Source organism: Conger conger, chromosome 17 (genome assembly GCF_963514075.1).
Source record: "Conger conger chromosome 17, fConCon1.1, whole genome shotgun sequence".
Classification (NCBI taxonomy): domain Eukaryota; kingdom Metazoa; phylum Chordata; class Actinopteri; order Anguilliformes; family Congridae; genus Conger; species Conger conger.
In genome coordinates this window covers 7821243-7844020 of record NC_083776.1, presented here as the reverse complement: position 1 = coordinate 7844020, position 22778 = coordinate 7821243, and the positions used below count along the sequence as shown (strand labels likewise).

The following is a 22778-nucleotide window of genomic DNA, read 5'->3' as shown; positions in this document are numbered from 1 at the left end:
TCCGACATGACTTCCAGGTCTATTCCATCTGGCATTCCAGGAATCCACTCAGGAATCCCAGTGCCCAAGGACCATGGCAGTGGAGAGGCTTCGGCTGTCCTTCCCATGAGACAACGCTTCCCTTAGAATATTCATCGGCTGAAGAAATTCTGATAGAAATTCAGATTTTGGAGATTAATGCATACCAGTCACAGGTGACTCACAGACAAACACATGACACACAGATCACCACGGACTCGAGAAAGTGCATCCACCTTTCCTCCTCCCCCTCCTAATTCCAGACAGGCGAAGGAGACAAGTGGAGGAGAGGAGGATGCGTTTTATTGAGTTCTGGGACATCCATCCATCCATTATCCTAACCCGCTTATCCTGAACAGGGTCGCAGGGGGGCTGGAGCCTGTCCCAGCATACATTGGGCGAAAGGCAAGAATACACCCTGGACAGGTTGCCAGTCCATCGCAGGGCACACACACCATTCACTCACACACTCATACCTACGGGCAATTTAGACTCTCCAATCAGCCTAACCTGCATGTCTTTGGACTGTGGGAGGAAACCGGAGTACCCGGAGGAAACCCACGCAAACACAGGGAGAACATGCAAACTCCGCACAGAGAGGCCCCGGCCGACGGGGATTCGAACCCAGGACCTCCTTGCTGTGAGGCGGCAGTGCTACCCACTGCACCATCCGTGCCGCCTAGTTCTGGGACACACCCCTCAAATTCCCCAGGAACTGTAGACGTTCCAAGGAAAGCAAAGGCTGCTGGGAAGTCCCCGGGCCTCGTACTGCCCAGCATGCTGTGGATTCTCCAGTGCGGATTCCAGTGCGCAGACTCCACGCAGTGACAAGCAGTCACTGCAGCTCTGTCACTCTCCTGACTGAGGTTATTAACTGCCAGCAGGGAGATGGCCTGTAATCACTGGTCTCGGGTGTGAGTATCAGGGTGAAAACTGGAGGACATGCAGACGTCAGCTCTGGGGTTACAGGGGAAGCAGCAGGCAATGCGTGAGGGTGCTCATCATTTCACCATCAACATGGAGTCTATCTGAGAAACGTCTCTGTGTATTTTCATTTTTCCTCTCATTGGGTTTATATTCTTCATAGACTGCAGAAATACCGTCTTGAGAGGAGTGAAGGAGCACAATGTAATGCCATTGTCAAGGCAGAACAATAATCTTTGATCAGGTCTAGTTTACACCGTGTTTTTTTTTTTTAAATTAATTTTGGACTTCAGATCTGATCGGTTGATGTTATATGTCTGTCTCTATGTGCTGTGCCTGTTTTTATGTAACGCCGCCAACAATGATTTTCTACCGAAAACCAATTTCCCCACGGGGACAATAAAGTACCTACTACTACTACTTTATGTGCATTAAAGACGGGGGGAGGCCTTGCTTTACAGTAATAAAGACACTGAAGTGAACCTGGGCTCAGAGCTTCACTCGGGAAGAGTTGCTAACTCACCACAAGTGCATCCGATATCCAGAAGGTTCTGGAGGATATTTATAGAGGGGATTGTGAGGTATAAGAGAAGGGCCCCAGTGGCGTATATCCAAGAATATTCCCGAAGCTCGAGAGGATCATTCATAAACCGCTCAAAATGATTTCTACACAATCTCTCAGAGCTGGAGAAACAGACATGACTGGAACCAGCCCATAATATTGTTGTTCCATAAGAAGAGATTTTACCAATCTGGGAAACTTTCTATGACACTTCCAACAAATGTTAAATTCTGGAACATTTAATACAGAATTAACCCTCTGTCCTTAATTTTTTTCTTATTAAATAAATGAACAATATCAGGGTTGTAATATTACATTTGGACTTTTGAAAATAGTTTTGACAAGGCGCCACATAACAAGAACATTTCAAAAAGAAATCTGAAAGAATTACAGAATTACAATTACACACACACACACATATACACACACTCACACACAATTTCACACACAGACACACACACTCACACACACACAAATACACACACACATGATGTGGGGATGTGATGAATGTGTGATGTGGGGATGTGTGATGTGGTGATGTGGTGTATGTGGTGTATGTGTGATGTGTGATGTGGTGTATGTGTGATGTGGTGAAGTGGTGTATGTGTGATGTGGTGAAGTGGTGATGTGGTGTATGTGTGATGTGTGATGTGGTGATGTGGTGTATGTGTGATGTGTGATGTGGTGTATGTGTGAAGTGGTGAAGTGGTGTATGTGTGATGTGATGTGGTGTATGTGTGATGTAATGTGGTGTATGTGTGATGTGGTGTATGTGTGATGTGGTGAAGTAGTGTATGTGTGATGTGGTGATGTAGTGTATGTGTGATGTGGTGATGTGGTGTATGTGTGATGTGGTGATATGGTGTATGTTGTGTATGTGGTGATGTGGTGTCTGTTGTGTATGTGGTGATGTGGTGTATGTGTGATGTGGTGATGTGGTGATGTGGTGTATGTGTGATGTGGTGATGTAGTGTATGTGTGATGTGGTGATGTGGGGATGTGTGATGTGGGGATGTGGTGTATGTTGTGTATGTGGTGATGTGGTGTATGTGTGATGTGGTGATGTGGTGATGTGGTTTATGTGTGATGTGGTGATGTAGTGTATGTGTGATGTGGTGATGTAGTGTATGTGTGATGTGGTGATGTGGTGTATGTTGTGTATGTGGTGATGTGGTGTCTGTTGTGTATGTGGTGATGTGGTGTATGTTGTGTATGTGGTGATGTGGTGTATGTGTGATGTGGTGATGTGGTGATGTGGTGTATGTGTGATGTGGTGATGTAGTGTATGTGTGATGTGGTGATGTGGGGATGTGGTGTATGTGTGATGTGGGGATGTGGTGTATGTTGTGTATGTGGTGATGTGGTGTATGTCGTGTATGTGGTGATGTGTGATGTGATGTGGTGTATGTTGTGTATGTGGTGTATGTGTGATGTGGTGATGTGGTGGTGTGGGGGTGTGGTGGTGTGGTGGTGTTGGGGACAGCAGTAGATGATGAGATCACAGTGGCTCCGAGGCGGACATGTTCATTACAGCTCAGCTCAGGCAGGCTGTGGGGTGATGATGTCACACCGACCCCCAAGGGCTTAATAAAGGCTAATGTTACCCCCCCCCCCCGGTCCTGCTGGTTAGCCGCATCATTTCCTGCTCCCCTGGATGACTGCATGACTTCACTGCTTCACACCGATACAGGATTAGTTCAGGATAGGGTCCTCATGCAGGTCTGTGTTTAAAGGTCACCTTTTGCGCTTTAATGTACCTGGGCATCGCATGTAGCTGCACCACTTCCTATTCGATGTCACTGATAGGCCTGGATAGCAGGAAGTTTGCCTTCTACCTCACTTCCTCTTTTCCTCTTTTGTTCTGTTTCTGAGGCAGGCACTGCCAGAGAGGCTGTGCTGGAGCTGTAAGTCATAAATCTTTGCTCCTGTTTCTGCGATCGTGGCGGAGGTGTTTACGTTAATATCTGGGTGTGGCACCACGGGAAGCACTTCCCCTGCGATACAATCAGTACACACACACATTTCTGCTTCTCTGCAGCCTGATTCTGTGAGCAGGAGGTCAGTCACGCCACCCCAGCTCTGCCCGATGTGAGCAAACCCACGACCCCGAGCACAGATTCTGCTTCCTGTGTGACACAGAGTGAGCCTCTGCTTCCTGTGTGAAGTTTTGTGTTCTGTGACATGCTTGTATCTTTATTTATATTTTCTTTTCTTTTTTTACCTCACAAGAAGATAAACCAGAAAGTGTATCTTGTTCTCGTTCATGTATCTTGTACTGGAGCTCAAATTCTTCTTTCATGAGGTGGGCATTATAACCTCTGTTCCAGCATTCAGCTTGGGGTTCTGTACATAACCTGGACATCTGTGAATGGCCTCTCTTTATTTCACTGGGGCTGTTCCACAAACTCAGAAAAGAAAATGGTTCCCTGTGATTCCATTGAAGAACCCTATCTAGTGAGAGGGTTCTTTGTCTGAGAGCTTTCACGACTTCACGCCTATGACAGAGGGTTCCATAAAGAACTGAAGCGGTTTTCTCTGTGGAGACAAGGCCTTTTTCTGAGAGTGCACTCTGCCGTGTTTGAAGACCTCCTAATATCATCCGCAGAAGAATGTCACATCTCAAACTCTGAGAAAAGGTTACATCTTTCAGGCCCGTCTAGGACAGCTCAGATATTCTGACCTCCACTCCACTGGCCACTAGAGATCTGTGGGACGGCTCCTTCCTCTGCGTTTATGGTGACATTTTATGGGTTATCACTGCTGTCATGGAAACATTCGCCCTGAGTGCTACAGCAGCACTCACGTCGCCCCACTAATCCTAACTGTAAAATCAATACCGCGGGAGGATTGGTAGTTAGCGAGTCCATTGTACGGACTTAAATTACATCGCGCTGGGCAGCGGTTTAGCCGGGACCGGCTGTGTAACGGTTCAGGAAATTGGCTCTGGGTTTGATTCCCAAGCGGGCTGCTGCAATTGTAAAGGTGCTTTACTTAAATCGCGTCAGTAAAAATATCCAGCTGTATAAATGTACTCCATGTAAAAGATGCAGACGTCTGTTAAATAGGCTACATAAATGTAAACCAACGCCATGGAACGGGTGGAATAACAGAACACTTAAAAGCACTTTTCTAAAACAAGGGTTTAGGTATCGAGCGAATTTTTAATCCAATCAATAAAATTGTTATTTTTGACTCCACTTCCATTATTCCTGTACATCAGCTATGCTTATCGACTGCTCTAAGCAGTGTTAAATGTGGTGATCAGCTATGTTTATCGGCTGTTATGTTTGGCTTTTTATATAGCGCCTTTAACCAAAGCGCTTTTTTAAGCGTGTCCAAATGTGTTGGTTTAAAACAATACGGAATTTAAAAACAGAAATAGACCGCAATTATAATATTAAGCTATGATAGTAAAAATTGTATGTTCGTCCTCACCGTTGGTAGTAGTATTGTCTTTGTCATCGTTGCTTATTTATGTCCTGAGGTGGAAGGGAATGGGAGGGGTCGGGGGCAGGGTTTAGGTACTGAGCGCCGCCCCCTCCATTTAAACACTTTCTGAGCCGGTCCCATTCATTAGGAGCAGGGTTTACCGTGGCCAGCTGCCGGAAAACACTGGAGTACCAGGAGCTTGGGCGACGCTTAAGTGTAAAAGTGAAACGCACTTTAACAGTGCAGTGAATGAGAAAGAGGTCGTAAGATCGGTCTTTCGGCAGGACAGCAACACTCCTGTGTTCGCCTGCCGTGCTCGCCGAGCCGAGGACGGGATCCCTGCTTTGTTTCAGCTGCTCCGCCTGAGAGGGCATGTAGTGGACTCTGTCTCCTCCTCTTTTTACGCTCGTGAATGGAAAGCATCTCCAACCCGGACCGTTACCTCTCCGTTCCACGCGCAGGACCTGCTTTTGTGGTCTAGTTGGTGATCACCGGACCGACAGCCTTTCAGAAGCTGACTCGGGAGAAATGGACACCTTCTTCGCTGAGGTATGGCTTCTGTTTAGCACAGTATTCATCAAACTGTTTTCATTGTATTGCGTCGGCAGTGGTAAAGTGAGCGAACGATTGACAATTAGCTTATTCAGGTGGAAAGGAGAATTTGGATTGTAAAATGTAGTTCGGTGTTGCGTCTGTGCGCATTGTCTTCAAATGATGGAACTAACTTCAAGTGCTCCCCACTGATGGTGTGAGCAGAAATTGTGTTTCAATGTGTCTCAAGAAACTAGTTTTATGTTGTGATGGCAGTGCGTTTTGAGTGTAGAATCCACTCATCACTTTTGTCTTTTTGATGGTTGATTATCAGTAATCAGCCAGAACACGCGGTTCCTTATGTTATTTTATATTAGTCGACCACATTAGTTATAGCCTACATATATACTCAATAATACCACTTAAACAAATGTGTAATCAAACCCTGTCCGTGCACATGACTCATCATAACCAAAAAAAAAAAAAAAAGGAAGAAAAACAGCACGGCTGTGTAAAACACGAGCATCTTCACTAGGCATATATTGATCCATACGCCTGGGACGGGTACTGTGGCCTTTCCCGTGAGGCGTTCGCTCAGGATGCTGGCCGGTAGGTAGCCTACTAGCCTTCATACTGTGTCTGGTTCATTTTGGCTGCGGAAGGCGTGTGTAGTTGTTGATACCTGAGCTTGAAGGCTACTCCAAGCATCGAAGTAGGCAGGCAACACTTTATAGAAGAAAGTATGACAACTTCACATTCTGTGAACTGTAGTGCCACTGACGATATTATTTATTTATCGCATTGCATGGTCACGCGTTTCGTGAAATTTGGCTGAAATAAACATTTGACAGTGTCTATTCGCCTCTCCATCTAAAGTTTGTTTAGGCTCATATCCTTATAATAGCCTCATTAAATGCAGTGATTTATTCGCAAAGTGTCTGTCTTGGATAAATGGGCAAACACTTTGTTTTGTTTGGGCATTAGCTTGGTGCATAGTGTTGCTAATGAGTCCATCACATGTCGATTTTAAGCTCGTATCTCATTATCCAACCTACTGCTAATGTTTAAAAGCGACAAGAAATACCCACCACACCCAGGTTTAGCATTTAAATAATTCGCTTCGCACGGTGAGGCATCTTGATTTATGGCTGGACTGTTTATTTTGGCGCCCTGAGGCAGAATGAACTGAATAGCAGGAGCGTGACAGCGCGGTGCTGTCACATTTAAACCATTGCCGGTTAACCGTTATCTGTTTGACGTGGTTAACTATTGTTTCTGCGCAGGGCCTCAATTTTGCCACAACTTTAGAGATCGAATAACACAAGCCAGGGGGGTTTGTCAAAGTGTTCAATAGATCAACTTCAGCATTTAATGTATGTAGTGTTCAGTCAGTATATAAAATACAGACTCTTTTTATAGAAGAGATTCTTTCTCTGGAATTTCCCTTACTTTACTCTCATTTTGCACTTCACTTCAGAATGTAAAATGTAATACCTAACCCCCCCCCATTTTTGTACATCCACACCTGTGTCCTGTCTCTCAGGCCATAAACCCCACTGTGCAGTCCTGCTTGTTTTAGGGGTCAATGACGTCACCCCCCCCACCCTGACGGAGCCCTCCGCGATCTGCACGCGAGTGTGTGGGCAGGGGGGGGGGGGGGGCGGCTGACTCTAATGTTACCCAACACCAGCTGAGCATCTTTGAAGTCCACTGGTGCATGTCAGCTAGAGGAAAAAAAACCTCACAGACCGAGATCAAAGATCACCATCTCCTGTGTGTCCTGACTGTGTCACATCTCCAGACACACCCTCAGGAACACCCCCCCCCCCCCCCCCCCTTGCGCCTGTGATGTGAAATTCCACCCCTTACTGCTCACTGATGCCCCATTCATCTGCCCCCCTGTCACTGCTGCCCCTCAGCTGGGATGAAAGGGCAGGTTCACTGCACCCTAAGCCTGGGACATCAGGTCAGGGGGTCTGGCTCTGGAGAGGATGGGTAGGGGGGTGTGGTCATACTGTGCATTAATGATCAGGTCAGGGGGCCTGGCTCTGGAGAGGATGGGTAGGGGGGTGTGGTCACACTGCACATTAATAACATTCGGAGGAAAAGTCTGTGCATTGGTTTGAGCTCCAGTGAATATGTTTTATGGAGGTTGACTCATTGTGGGTAAAATCTGGAACAGGGGAGAGCTGTCGGGGTAAAGTGTGGTTGACGTGATGGCTGATCGTCACCTCCAGCAGGGAGGCGTGGGTGGAAACTCTGAGGGCTTCTGACGGTACTTTTCTTTTGTTTTAAATCTGATTTAATTATATTTTGTAACGGGCTGTGGCCCTTTAAGGTGTGAGGTCACAAATGCGTGATGAGAATGTTCTTAACTTAACAAAGTTCGAGAACAATGACTTTCGAATTTTTAAAATGCATTCCAAAAAACCGACTTACATTACATTACATTACATCACATTACATCAGACCTTATTTAGCACACACTTTTCTCCAAAGAGACTTACAAGAAAGTGCGAACCAAGGTCATTAGAACAAGCTACAAAACAGGCCAGATAAGGTACAATTCATATCGAATCAATCAGCTATAAACATTACATCAAGTACACATTAAGTACACATTATATCTAGTGCTCTTCAAAGGGATAAATCCCTTCAGATTCCTGGCTGGGGGGGGGGGGGGGGGGGGGTGGAGATCCAGGACAGGAGGCCACGCCCCTCACACGACCCTTCTCCTTCAGTCTGGTCCCCGAGTCATTTCAGTCTCAGTGAGATGACGGGGGGAGATGTGATGTTATTAAGCGCAGCTTTAAACAACCTAATCCTACCGACAGCTCTGCTTATCGTGAGTGCCTGTTAAACAGGGCTGCTGTCCTTGTGTGGTGTACTTCATATCTACTCCCTGACTTTTTCGTAATGTACTCTCAAATCACAGCAGTGTTTACTTGTTTGTATGTCCCGTAACTGTACAGCATGTTCGCAGGGCAACGCTGAGTCTATGCGCTCAAAGTTTCCATACGTCAAAGGGAGAGGCAGTGAGAGAAATGGGAACGGATTCGTACAGTAACTTCTGTGACGTGTGCGTGTGCAGGGAAACCACTTCCCAGCCTTTGTGTGCCAGCCCAGTCCAACCCGGCAATTACTGCATGCAGGACTCCAGCGCTGAACGCCAGGGAGGAGGAGCGACCCTAAAAATGGCCATGGCTCGGCAGAGTGCGGTTGGGTCCCGGGGTACTGCCAGCTGACCGTGCCACGCCCGTGCCACGCCCGTCCCACAGCTGGGTCTGTGGTCACAGGCACATCTGGGGGCGCCCAAACACAGACCCAAACAGCACAGTCACACAGACCCAAACACAGCACAGTCACACAGACCCAAACACAGCACAGTCACACAGGCCCAAACACAGCACAGTCGCACAGTCACACAGACCCAAACACAGCACAGCCACACAGACCCAAACACAGCACAGTCACACAGACCCAAACACAGCAGTCACACAGCCACACAGACCCAAACACAGCACAGCCACACAGACCCAAACACAGCACAGTCACACAGACCCAAACACAGCACAGTCACACAGACCCAAACACAGCGCAGTCACACAGACCCAAACACAGCAGTCACACAGTCACACAGACCCATACACAGCCCAGCCACACAGACCCAAACACAGCACAGCCACACAGACCCAAACACAGCACAGTCACACAGACCCAAACACAGCACAGTCACACAGACCCAAACACAGCGCAGTCACACAGACCCAAACACAGCAGTCACACAGTCACACAGACCCATACACAGCCCAGCCACACAGACCCAAACACAGCACAGTCACACAGGCCCAAACACAGCACAGTCGCACAGTCACACAGACCCAAACACAGCACAGCCACACAGGCCCAAACACAGACCCAAACACAGCACAGCTACACAGGCCCAAACACAGCGCAGTCACACAGACCCAAACACAGACCCAAACACAGCGCAGTCACACAGACCCTCAGGCACTCAGCCACGTGAGGGGGCTCCAGCATCCACCTCGGTGTGCGGGGACGTCAGGAATAGAAACACTGACCTAATAAGGCTCAGCAAGTAGGGCTACTCAGGAGGGAAAGTAGGGCTACTCAGACTGTCTGCAACTGAAGCAAGAAACAGAACATCCTGTTTTCTGAAATGAGTTGAGAATGGCAGAAGTTTCTTATCAGCGCGAGAGATTGAAATAAGTAATAGGTAGATAGATAGACAGGTTGATAGATCCTTGATTTCAACATGCATTTGATGTTTCGGGGAACGGGGGCCCAGCTGGGGGGGGGGGGGGGGGGTTGGGTAGGGATCCACCCTGTTGTGACCTCTACCCAGCATGCACCTCAGCACTTCCCCCCTGGCCCACGTGGAAGACAGCAGATAGCGCTGGGAGGATGATACGCCGTTAAACCATCAACAGCCCCCCCCCCACCCCCGCAGTGTCCCCGCTCCCTTCCTCGGTCAGGGCCTCACTCACACACTGGAACACACACTCAGACCGTGTCATGGGTTAAGAGCCTGTGTACGGCCAGTGCCCAGTGCATCCTGGTCCTGTCTGGTCCTCCTCCCCCACCCGTCTGTGAGATTTATGGCCTGGCAGGGCGGGGCTGGTCCTGGCCAGGGGCTCCTGTATCCTGCAGCTCTGTGGTGTCCTATCCAGCCTTGAGGCGGAGGGATTTACGTGCCCTGCGGCCCCCTGCCCGCGGCCCCCAGCCCTCTTCCTCTCAGACCGCCTGTGAACCTCGTCAGCGCGTCAGGGTGGGGTTCACCCCGCAACCTGCCCCCCCAAACGCCCCCTCACCCCTCCTTCTGAACAACCGGGCAACCTGCAGAAGGTTACAGTTACAGATTTACCCACAGATTACAGTTATTTAGCTAATGTTTTTATCCAAAGCGACTTCCAGTTTATTAGTCCAAGCAGGGGCCAATCCCCCCTGGAGCAATGTGGGGTTAAGGGCCTTGCTCAAGGGCCCAACAGCTGCACTGATCTTATGTTGGCTACACTGGGGCTGGAACCACCCACCGTCTTAGCCACGAGGAACAATAAGAAAGTTCTAGAGCCATGGAGAACCGACAGTGACTAACCCCGACTCCCCCTCACCGAGTGACATTTATACTCAGTACACTCGCCGTACTGAGTGACAGATTCCTGAGTCCGGAAGTTGTGTTTGCACAGCGAGGGTACGGGGTGGGGGTGGGGGGCGTACCCGTTGCTGTTACAGTGATTCAGTTTCCTCCTGTTTTTAACCGTCAGGCCGAAGCGTTTCCCTGCTCCCGAAATGCACGGCCCTGTCGCAGAGAGACCCAGACTAGACACTCATGGATTGGGCCCTTCTCTCTCTGGAAGAGTCATCGGTCTGTCTGTAACGTTTGGGACAGAAGGCGAAGAGGTTCACTCTCGCTTGAGAAAATATGCCAGTGTCTGCCCCTGTCCCACGATGAGGCAACGCCCTGACCCGCCACACCGCCCTGACAACACGTCCGGGGTCGCCCGAGACCCAAACCCAGATCATGCATTTCCTCAGGTCGGGTCAGTCTTTAACGGGGCTTCATTCCCCTGCTCAATCTCATTTATTCAATTAGTCCATCAGAGTACAAGCGCAATCCGGTCCAGGCATTCAGCTGGCTCTGTGGGAGGTCCAGTGTTCGGCTGTGTGCAGCTGCTTATGTACTGAAGGAGCGGCATCTATGCAGGGCAGTTACATTTACATTTTACATTTTAGTCATTTGGCAGACGCTTTTAATCCGAAGCCACTTACAAGTGCATCGGTTCTTCCGCAAGTTAAAGCAACGCATCCATAACTAGTAAAATACACATGAAGTGCTGTTCTAAACATGCAGTCATCATAAGTGCAATTCAAATTTTGAGTTGTGTCGGCAGGGGAGTTGGGATTGCAGGGGAGTTGTGTTTGCTTATGTGAGTGCAGTTATCACTTCAGCGAAGTAGGCCTGACTTGTAAGAGAGACTAAATCTATACGCTTATGTGTGTGTATAAATGTACGCTTATGTGTGCGTATAAATGTATGCTTGTATAGTGTGAAGACTGCGGCCCCACCCTAATCCACGCTGTGCTCACAGGGACAGCTGAAGGCTCTTTAACAGGGACCCCCCCGCGTCCCGTCCCTCCTGCTCACAGGCGTAGGCTGCCCTCCCTAACCCTCCACATTCCGCTTGTCTCCTGGGACATTCCTCTCCTGGGGATCCCAGACTTCCTGCCCTGACCCTGCCGCTCTGACCCTGCCGCTCTGACCCTGTTGCTCCCGGCTGCGTCTGCTGGCCGCTCCCACTCCCAGCGTCCGGGTTAGGGCTGCTCTCTCTCCCAGCGTCCGGGTTAGGGCTGCTCTCTCTCCCAGTGTCCGGGTTGGGGCTGCTCTCTCTCCCAGTGTCCGGGTTAGGGCTGCTCTCTGTCCCAGTGTGCGGGTTAGGGCTGCTCTCTCTCCCAGGGTCCGGGTTAGGGCTGCTCTCTCTCCCAGTGTCCGGTTTGGGGCTGCTCTCTCTCCCAGGGTCCGGGTTAGGGCTGCTCTCTCTCCCAGGGTCCGGGTGGATCTGGGTTTCATGCGGCCCTGCAGTGGGGACGCTGCCCATGATTTTGGGCCCCAAGATCAGATCTTACATTGGGCCCCAGCACCAGTGAGTTTGGGTTTACTATAACTTTACTGTACTGCAGTTTATATACTGTACTTTACATTTGGCAGACGCTCTTATCCAGTGCACCTTACAGTTGATTAGACGAAGCAGGAGACCTCCCCTGGTGCAATGCAGGGTTAAACTCCTTGCTCAAGGGCCCAATGGCTGTGCGGATCTTATTGTGGCTACACTGGGGATCGAACCACCGACCTTGAGCAATTTATTCCGCATCCTAGTGCAATTTATATTAGCTATATTAGCTATATTAGCTTATATTAGCTATATTAGTTACTGTTTGCTTGCAAATCTTGAATCACCTCATTGGCAATATTTTTATTTAAGGATAAAATACTTGATGGATATATTTCTTGGCCATTGAATGAATTCTGGACGTGGTTCTGCTGCATTTTTCCACCCTTTCCCCACATCCTGTGAACACAGCGCCGTCTCCGTGTGTGAGCTGTGGGCCCCAGTGTGCCACGCTTGATGAAATCATCCCCCAGAATGGAAACAGAAGCAGAGCAGAGCTCTTACCTCACTACCCGTCCGGCACATTCCTCACCCAGAGATGCCATTCAGACTCTGACCACTTCCTGTTTCCTGCTGACCTCCGAGAGGAAGGAAATGATACACAGTGAATAATGGGCTTGTGTGTCTTCGTTGTGATTGGTCGGCAGCTGGCTCTGCCTGGTCCTGTCTGAGCCTGATAATGCTGCTGTCCTGCTGATACTATATTACCGATACACTACCTTACATACATTCGTTGTTTAGCTGACACTTTTATCGAAAGCGACACTTACAGTTGATTAGACTAAGTAGGGGCCAGTCCCCTCTGGAAGAATGTGGGGTTTACAGCTGCACTGGTCTTATTTTCTTACTCTAATCTATTCTGAGTGATGTTATTTGTGAAAGTCCCCCACGAGGAGCAGGGCAGAGTGGCTGCAGGATTTGGCCTGTAACCCCACAGGGAGCAGAGTGGCTCCAGGATTTGGCCTGTAACCCCGTAGGGAGCTGAGTGGCTCCAGGATTGGTCTTGTAACCTGGAGGTATCAGGTGTAAGTCCCCGCTGGAAGACGGCTGTTAGATCCTTGTGCCAGGTACTTGGTGGAATTGCTTTGGTAACTCTCCAGCTGAATAAATCGGAAAACATATAAAAGTTTAAGCCACAGTAAGTAAGTAGTCCTGGAGATTAGCATCTTCTGGGCCTATAAATCTTTAAAAATGGCCAGGCTTTGAACCAACTGTACTGTATGGGGAATGAGTGCCTGTTTAACGAGCTCGGGTTCAGGAGTTGAACTGAGTGGATGAGATGCTCGGTGCTCTGGGAGGAAGGAGGAAGACTATGAATGCATGATGAAGGCGTGATGAAGGCGTGATGAAGGCGTGATTAAGGCGGGATTAAGGCGGGCAGAATTAACCCTCTTTCACTCTAAGTGAACATGCGGAACCCTGGCATCTAGTTCTAGAACATCATTCCAAAAACAGGTTTAAGTGTGACTGGAGTGTTCACTCGCAACTGAGAAGTGTAAAATCTGAGCTGTGTCACTGGAACTCTGTCCGTACCGAATGGGATGCCATTATCACTCTTTGGGGTGTGATGGGACGGTAACATTGAAGCAGCATTAGATCTGTTCATATGTGAGTTAGAATGGCAGGGAGGGGGTGTGGTGGAAGGGATATTCTCATAAAGAGATTGTGAGGTGACGGTTTTCTCTTTGAAATATGAGAGTGAATGTTGAATATGAGATGTCCTGTGAGCCTCAGAAATGAGCCAGGATATCTCCTTTCATCCTCTGCCTCTTCCTTTCTCTCTCTCTCTCTCTCTCTCCCCCTCTCTCTTCCCTGTTTCTCCCTCTCTCCCTCTCTCTCTCTCGCCCGCTCTGTCTCTCTCTCCCTCTCTCCTCCCCGTCTCTCTCTCTCTCTCCCTCTCTCTCTCATTCTGGGGTTTCACTCTACTCTGGAGACTGCCTTCTGCACTGCAACACACATCTGTCTTAAAAGGTGTTTTTGTCTGGAAATGAGACTTAATCTTCTTTTTTTTTTTTCCTCAACTAGAAAATATTAGCTTGCTTTAGGTTTGGCGTGAGATATGGTGTTTGCCGTTATCAGTCTGAGATATGAAACGTTTGGGTTGGACAATTCCCTTGGATTTGCTCTTGAACTCTGACGAGCAGCCTCACACAGGCCTGACTTCTGTCTGCACTTTGTTCACTGACATCAAATGCTGCCATGTTTTTATTTGTATTAATTTCTGTTTATTGCATCAGAACCTCCGGAAACATGCTGCCTATGAGGTTATTTAGTGGATGTGTGTGAGTGTGTGAGTGTGTGAGTGTGTGTATGTGTGTGTGTGAGTGTTTACAGGCTGCAGGTACGTGTGTGTGTGTGTGTGTGTGTATGTGTGTGTACAGGCTGCAGGTGTGTGTGTGAGTGTGATTGTGTGTGTGTGTGTGTGTGTGTGTGTGAGGGTGTATACAGGTTGCAGGCGTGTGTGTGTGTGTGTGTGTGTGTGTGTGTGTGTGTGTGTACGTTGACTTATCTTTTTGTGTCTTGCAGTGTTGAGGGGACATTGTTTTATGAGTGCCTGCAGGTGGCTAAACTGCAATTATTATAAATTGATTAAACTTTATTCAGTTCCATCTCAGCCTCTTCTGCCAGCAGACCCTGGAAGAGGGCTGGAGCATTAATTACAGCGTTAATTAGCCAGACATGAATACGAGCTTTGGATTACTGTAATCAGCCACAGGGTCTGTCAGTTCTGACCAGTTTTCACCCAGGAGCACGGTCTCTGAAAGGCTAAATGCATGGAGCACGGTCTCTGAAAGACTAAATACATGCTCTGATCCGCAACAGATCTTTCAGCGAATTAGGGAAAGAAAGAGGGGGAAATGTTTGTCTTGGTTTTATTTGTGCGATTAGTGTCGCTGTGTTGTGTCGCTGTGGTGTTTATTCATTGCAGCGCGTTTAGCTTACAGGGAATAAGAACACGAAATGGGCTGTGTCCGACTAAATCAAACCGCTGGCCTTTGATAAATGTTTTAAAACCAGTTTGGACGATTTAGTCGATCGCAACTCGCCGTGCAAAGTCACGGGAAGAACATCAAGGCTGCGGTATTTTATTTCAGAGCTTGGCTGGATATAGTTCACTAAGCGAGAGCTCGCTTTTTCCGATCTCACCCAGAATTGATTTATCCCTCGCTTATATGTGATAGCAGTCCTTATAAATAATTAATCTCACTATCGTGAGTCAGTATTTCTGACGTATCCCTTATTAGAAGCTTATCCAAGGGCTTGTACATTAGTTCTAATGATCATTTACCAGCTTATTAGCAATTCGAGTTACTGGATGCCCTCATTGGTCGGTAGATTGATGTAGTCGGCCTACTCAGAGGTTCTGTACCCAAATCCAAATAGTAAAGGTTTTTATTGGTCTGATCTAGTTAAAGCGCGCACTCTTTCGAATGTTAAAGACCGATTTGAGTAAATAATCTGATTTGTGTAACTTCTCCGTAACGTCCCCAGGTTCTGAGAAATATGAATGTGACGCATGGGTGAAGAATGAACAAACGGATTTCACTGATAAAACGACCATGATTCTGAAGCTTGCCAAAATGTGTTGTTGGGGGTAAAATTTTAACCAGTTAATTTGTCATTTTGAATGCATTTGGGAACGAATTGACTGGCTAGCACAACTGAAAAAAAAAAAAAAATAGAATAAGGATTTTGGGAAGATGTAATAATGGGAGCAGATGACATCATTTTTTTAAGCTTGTGACACAAGGCAGGTGACAGAATTGGGTTAGGACAGTTATTTTAGAAGCAGGGTGCTCCAGAGGCTGGTTGAGACGATGAAAAGGTATTTCTGAAGCGCGTGTTGATGTTAGGAGCGGGGGGGGGGAGAGTGTGGAATGGCAGAATTACTCCGTCCTGCGTAGGGAGGGAGCGATCTGCTCGAGACGCGTGCCTCCCCAGGGCCAGTCTTCCTGGCACGGCTGTGCGCTGCTGGGCTGGAGTCCAGCCAGGAGTGGGTCTGTGCGCCCTTCACACACACGCGCTGCGGCGGGGTTTGGGTCGTGTGTGCTGTGTGAACGCGCAGGCCCAGCGCCAGGCCTCAGTGGAGCCTGTGAATACGCCGGCGCTGAGACTCCGGGCCCAGAGAGTCACGTCCTCGGCATTTTGTTCCCGTCACCTGCGTTTAGTCACCTGCGTTTAAGTAACGAGCTCAGATCTTCAGCCGCGAGGCCAAGCTAATTACTGAAATCAGCTGGCTGGCTGGAAGAAGCACACGGCAGGACTTGTGTGAATGAAAATGATGTGTATAATTAAATAATCTGTTATTTAAAATACACATGAAGTGTTGTTCTAAATGTATAGTCATCATAAGTGCAAAATATATATATTTTTTTCTTTTTTTTGTGGTTAGACAAGAGGGATAGGGATATCAGAAAGGGGGGTGGGGGAAATCAGGAGGTAGGACTAAGGTACAGTTTGAAAAGGTGTGTTTTTAGTCTGCATCGAAATAGGGGGAGGGATTCTGCTCTCCTGACAGTGGTAGGCAAGTCATTCCACCGCTGAGGAACCAGAACGGAAACAGGCGTGAACGTGCAGCTCGACCGCCAGGTGCTCGTAGTGAGGGAACCATAAGGCGACCAGAGCTGGCAGACCGGAATGGTCTAGCTGGGGAGTAGGGAGTGATTAAGGAGTGTATGTAAGGTTGGGCTGTCCCCTTAGCAGCCTGAAATGCCAACACTAGGGCCTTGAATCGGATGTGTGCGGCAATAGGAAGCCAGTGGAGGCCAATGAGAAGTGGGGTGACATGAGCCGACCTGGGCTGACTGGTGATCAGGCGGGCTGCAGCATTCTGGACCAGCTGGAGGGGCTTGATGGCGCACGCTGGGAGACCAGCTAGGAGGGAGTTGCAGTAATCCAGACGGGAGATGACGAGCGCCTGGACTAGTCACCCCAAGATTCTTTGCCGTATGGGAGGAGGAAACTACAAAGTATTGTGGTGTGTTGTGTTATTGTGGTGTGTGTTGTGTTATTGTGGTGTGTGTTGTTTGTTGTGTTGTGTTATTGTGGTGTTTGGCCTCTGGGCTGTAAGGCAGCAGCTCTGCAGGGCCTAATTAACACAATCAGCACTTACCCATAATCCCGTCTGGCTGACACCCCTGATCTGGGCTCAGCGAGTTCAGCACAGAGACACGTCCCTGTCTGCACTGCTTCCTCACCGGGGGGGCGGCCATCTTGTTTCACACACAATAGATGTGCCCACCCCCACTCCCCCTGCTACATCACCACCCAGCATGCCTCATTCTGCTTCTCCTGCTGATTTATAAACTGCGAGGATAGGAATCAATACGCCAGTCACGGGTGAGTTCGCACGCCATTGAATTTGTCTGCATTGACACAGGAGCCTGTTTCCCATAAATAACGCCCATCGCACGTAAGTAACCCCGTAACCAGGCAGAGCTGCTGAGGGTTGGGCGTGTCCCCACCTCATGTCTTCACTCTTGTGTTCTGATGTCTGCACACAGGAAGCCTGATAACAGGCCGTATGACCCTGTATGTAATGTGGTCTCTGTGTGAGGGGGGGGCATGGAGAGCTGTCTGGGCCGGTCTCTGTCTCCAGCAGTCCCTCCCCCAGAGGCCTGGGAGAACATGCTACTGCAGCAGGATGGATGGATTAGGATTAGACACACTGCGAAGCGTGTCTGTTTTACGTGTGTGCGTGTGTGCGTGTGTGTGTGTGTGTGTGTGTGTGCGTGCGTGTGTGTGCACGTGTGTGTGTGTGCGTGGGTGTGTGTGTGTGTGTGTGTGGGTGTGTGTGTGTGTTTGGGAGTCAGTCTGGGCGTATTGTCGTCTGCACAGACAAAAGAGAAGTCCAGTGAAATGGCACGACTGACGCACACAGCTCCTGACCTTTCCATGCAGCGTCAAACTTAAAATATCTCACAATTAAAACGACCTGCAACCTTTCCCTGAGCAGCCCGTGGCCTGAGCTCCGCCCTCGTTACTGCACTGACCAATAGGCCCTCAGTGCATTAACCACCAATCACATTACAGTGCTGGCCAATAGGCCCTCAGTGCATTAACCACCAATCACATTACAGCGCTGGCCAATGGGCTCAGTGCATTAACCACCAATCACATTACAGCACTGGCCAATGGGCTCAGTGCATTAACCACCAATCACATTACTGCACTGGCCAATGGGTTCTCAGTGCATTAACCACCAATCACATTACAGTGCTGGCCAATGGGCTCAGTGCATTAACCACCAATCACATTACTGCGCTGGCCAATGGACTCAGTGCATTAACCACCAATCACATTACTGCGCTGGCCAATGGGCTCAGTGCATTAACCACCAATCACATTATTGCGCTGGCCAATGGGCTCTCAGTGCATTAACCACCAATCACATTACTGCGCTGGCCAATGGGCTCAGTGCATTAACCACCAATCACATTACTGTACTGGCCAATAGGCCCTCAGTATATTTAACCACCAATCAACTCTGGGTATAAGTGCTCACTGTGCCTGTGTGACCATTCACTTTCACTGAGAGCTTGTTCATATCAACCACCTGGGCCTGAGCACGCTGTTGGGTTTCCATGGTAGCCCCAGAAAACATAAGCACTTTTATGTGGAGGTGATAATCTGATAATCATGAATTCATCCAGCAGTCAAAGCTGCTGGTGAGAGGTGTGTGTGTGTGTGTGTGTGTGTGTGTGTGTGTGTGAGTGTGTGTGTTTGAGAGAGTGTGCGTGTGTGTGAGAGAGAGTGTGCGTGTGTGTGAGAGAGAGTGTGCGTGTGTGTGAGAGAGAGTGTGTGTGTGTGAGTGTGTGTGAGAGAGAGTGTGAGAGAGAGTGTGAGAGTGTAAGAGAGTGTGAGAGAGTGTGTGTGTGTGAGTGTGTGTGAGAGAGAGTGGTGTGAGAGTGTGAGAGAGTGTGAGAGAGTGTGAGAGAGTGATAGAGAGTGTGTGTGTGTGTGAGAGTGTGAGTGTGTGTGAGAGTGAGTGTGTGTGAGTGTGCATGTGTGTGTGTGTGTGCGAGTGTGTGAGTGTGTGTGCGTGTGAGTGTGTGTGTGTGTGTGAGAGTGTGCGAGTGTGTGTGTGAGGGTGTGTGTGAGGGTCTGTGTTTGTACGTGTGTGTGAGTGTGTGTGTTTGAGAGAGTGTGTGTGTGTGTGAGTTTGAGAGAGTGCACGTGTGTGTGTGTGTTTGAGAGAGTGCACGTGTGTGTGTGTGTTTGAGAGAGTGCACATGAGTGTGTGAGTGTGTGTGTGAGGGTGTGTGTGTACGTGTGTGTGTGTTTGAGAGAGTGCACATGAGTGTGTGTGTTTGAGAGAGTGCACATGAGTGTGTGTGTTTGAGAGAGTGCACATGAGTGTGTGTGTTTGAGAGAGTGCACATGAGTGTGTGTGTGTTTGAGAGAGTGCACATGAGTGTGTGTGTTTGAGAGAGTGCACATGTGTGTGTGTGTGTTTGAGAGAGTGCACATGAGTGTGTGAGTTTGAGAGAGTGCACATGAGTGTGTGTGTTTGAGAGAGTGCACATGAATGTGTGTGTTTGAGAGAGTGCACATGAGTGTGTGTGTTTGAGAGAGTGCACATGAGTGTGTGTGTTTGAGAGAGTGCACATGAGTGTGTGTGTTTGAGAGAGTGCACATGAGTGTGTGTGTTTGAGAGAGTGCACATGTGTGCTTCTTCCTCGCTGCAGTTATGGGGAGGCCTGCTCTCTGTCTGTGTATCCCATGATTCACGCTGGCAGTGTGGGTTTGTGCCACACTGGAAAATATGCCTCAAATCGAGCGTGTGATTGGCCGCTGACTGGCATTTGTCCCACGCTTGCCCACTGTTACCATAGCAGCGAGGTACTGCCCTCCGATGCCGTAACAACGGGATTTCCCAGCTTAAGGACACAATCTGTTTCTCCAGCTCACCGTACGGACTACACCTCCCGAAGCGCTCCCGCTAATCCCGCTACAAATCAGAGTGTGCAGCGCGTGTGTGCAGCGTCTGGAGAGCCATAATGGCCGTCTTTGCAACATACCTTGGGGCAAAATGAGTCACTGTTATTTCTGGTTATTTTAGATGGGTTCATTTTCAGTCTTGTGACACATGTCTATGCGGAGGTGTACAGAGTCAGTCCATTCGTGCTGCTTCTTAAATAATAAGGGCTTCAGGCGAAAGTCTCCTCTGTTGTCTGGAGTGGAGCATTCATGTTTATTGATGAGCCGAGCCGCACTGTAAGTGTGTGAGTGAGTGAGAGAGAGTGAGAGAGAGTGAGAGTGAGTGAGTGAGAGTGAGTGAGAGTGAGTGAGAGTGAGTGAGAGTGAGTGAGAGTGAGTGAGTGAGTGAGTGAGTGAGTGAGTGAGTGAGTGAGAGAGTGAGAGAGAGTGTTCACTGCTAGGTTGGGTGCTGCTGTAATGGTGTGGTTTGGAGACAGGCTGCTGGACTGGAGGGAATCACTCTAATGGGGCCATCCTCCCGGTGCTGAGGCGACCTGGTGGGGGGGGGGAGGGGTGTAATGTTGGATGTTTATTTATTGCTACATGGTGCTCAGTATTGATCAGATTAAGCACATTCAGTCGGGGCTCTGGTCTGTCTGGCGCCTGCACAGAGTGAAATCATCTCCTGCATAGTTCATCCGTTCTCTGTCGGACTTGTATGAACTCTGGCGGGACTGGGGTGGGTCGTGTGTGCGTGCAAGGGCAGGTGTGTGTGTCTGCAGGTCAGTGTGTGCGAGTCTCTGTGTGTGCGGGTCTCTGTGTGCAGGTCTCTGTGTGCGGGTCTCTGTGTGCAGGTCTCTGTGTGCGGGTCTCTGTGTGCAGGTCTCTGTGTGCGGGTCTCTGTGTGCAGGTCTCTGTGTGTGTGTGTGCGGGTCAGTGTGTGTGCAGGTCTCTGTGTGTGCTGGTCAGTGTGTGCGGGTCTCTGTGTGTGCGGGTCAGTGTGTGCGGGTCTCTGTGTGCAGGTCTCTGTATGTGCGTGTATCAGTGTGTGCGGGTCAGTGTGTGCGGGTCAGTGTGTGCGGGTCTCTGTATGTGCGGGTCTCTGTGTGTGCGGGTCAGTGTGTGTATGCGTGTCTCAGTGTGTGCGGGTCAGTGTGTGCGGGTCTCTGGGTCAGAGAGGCTCCTCGGTCGTAGTCACGGTAACCACAGACCACAGAGGTCTGAGACATTCTCCACATGTTCCCTCCCCCAGAAAACGCAGACAGGGAGAGGCAGAGAAAACAGATGGGGGTTAATCAGGGCTGCCCCCCCACAGACGGACCCCCTATGCTCCAGATCATGATCTCCAGCGGGACCACGTCACCGAGCCACATTCCTGGAATACCCCCCCGTTACACCGTGCCCCCCTGTTACAATGTGCCCCCCCCACTGCACAGCATGGGTGTCTACTCATGAAAAAACCCTCCTTTACAAAAGTGCTCACTGGGTTGATATATGTATATATTAGGACAGCTTCATTCACACTTTTCCTCATTCAGCCTCATTCAGCCCGTGTCCCTCATTCAGCCTTATTCAGCCCGTGTCCCTCATTCAGCCTCACTCAGCCCGTGTCCCTCATTCAGCCTCATTCAGCCCGCGTCGCTCTATTTCTCTTTGCCTGATGTTATGATGACCTCTGCAGCAGTGTGGATCGGGAGACTGGGCTGTGCTGGAATCTGGTTATATTTTCCTGCTTCGTGATTTGGCTCCAGGCCCGGCCAACGTTTTCCCAATGGAGTTTCCGTGGTGACGACGTTCCTGGTTTTCCCAGGGATTACTGGGAGCCTCTTGCCCTCACAGGGAAAACACAGGCCACCCCCAGCATGGCTGAAACAAAACAACATGACCTGCGGGCAGAATGTACACTGGTTCAACAATTTATAGTCACAGCTTAAACACGGCTACAATAATAGGAACACAGTGTAGCCCTTTCACAAACACTGACCCTGAATCTCACACCTTCACCTGACCCTGCATCACATTATTACATTACATTACATTCTTGGCATTTGGCAGACGCTCTTATCCAGAGTTGATTAGACTGAGCAGGAGACAATCCTCCCCTGGAGCAATGCAGGGTTAAGGGCCTTGCTCAAGGGCCCAACGGCTGTGCGGATCTTATTGTGGCTGCACCGGGATTAGAACCACCGACCTTGTGTATCCCAGTCATTTACCTTAGCCACTACACTACAGGCCACCCTATCACACTTCTACCTGCTGAAACACTGACCCTGCATATCACACCTCCACCTGCTGAAACACTGACCCTGCATATCACACCTCCACCTGCTGAAACACTGACCCTGCATATCACACCTCCACCTGCTGAAACACTGACCCTGCATATCACACCTCCACCTTTGCCGACATATGTCTCTTCCCAGCCCCAGACCAGCTCGCCCTGTGATGTATGTATGTGCAGTGCGGATGGGGGTGTTTGGTTTCAGGGCTGGGGCTGTAACAGTAGCTCTTGGTGGGCAGTGCGCTGCGTTATTGACCGTGAGTAATGATGCCAGACTGCCCAGACGTGGCGGGTGTGACTCACACGGAGCATCTCAGAGACAGCGTGACGGAGGCTGCTTAGCTCCGAGTGTGTGACCGCAGGCCTGCGCTGTTAAAACTGCACTCCTGTGATGTTTCTGCAGTGTGTGTGTGCGTATTTCTGC

General features: G+C 49.3%; 1 protein-coding gene across 1 annotated transcript in view; it reads left to right on the top strand.

The window, feature by feature from the left end:
* The first annotated feature begins 5094 nt into the window (after positions 1-5094).
* The window catches only part of LOC133116757 (unconventional myosin-X-like), a 77053-nt gene continuing 59369 nt past the window's right edge, over positions 5095-22778 (top strand). Inside the window, exon 1 of the mRNA XM_061226675.1 lies at positions 5095-5482. Within this exon, the coding sequence (XP_061082659.1) occupies positions 5462-5482 (21 nt within the window). The 5' untranslated portion in view covers positions 5095-5461. The remainder of the gene's footprint in view (positions 5483-22778) is intronic.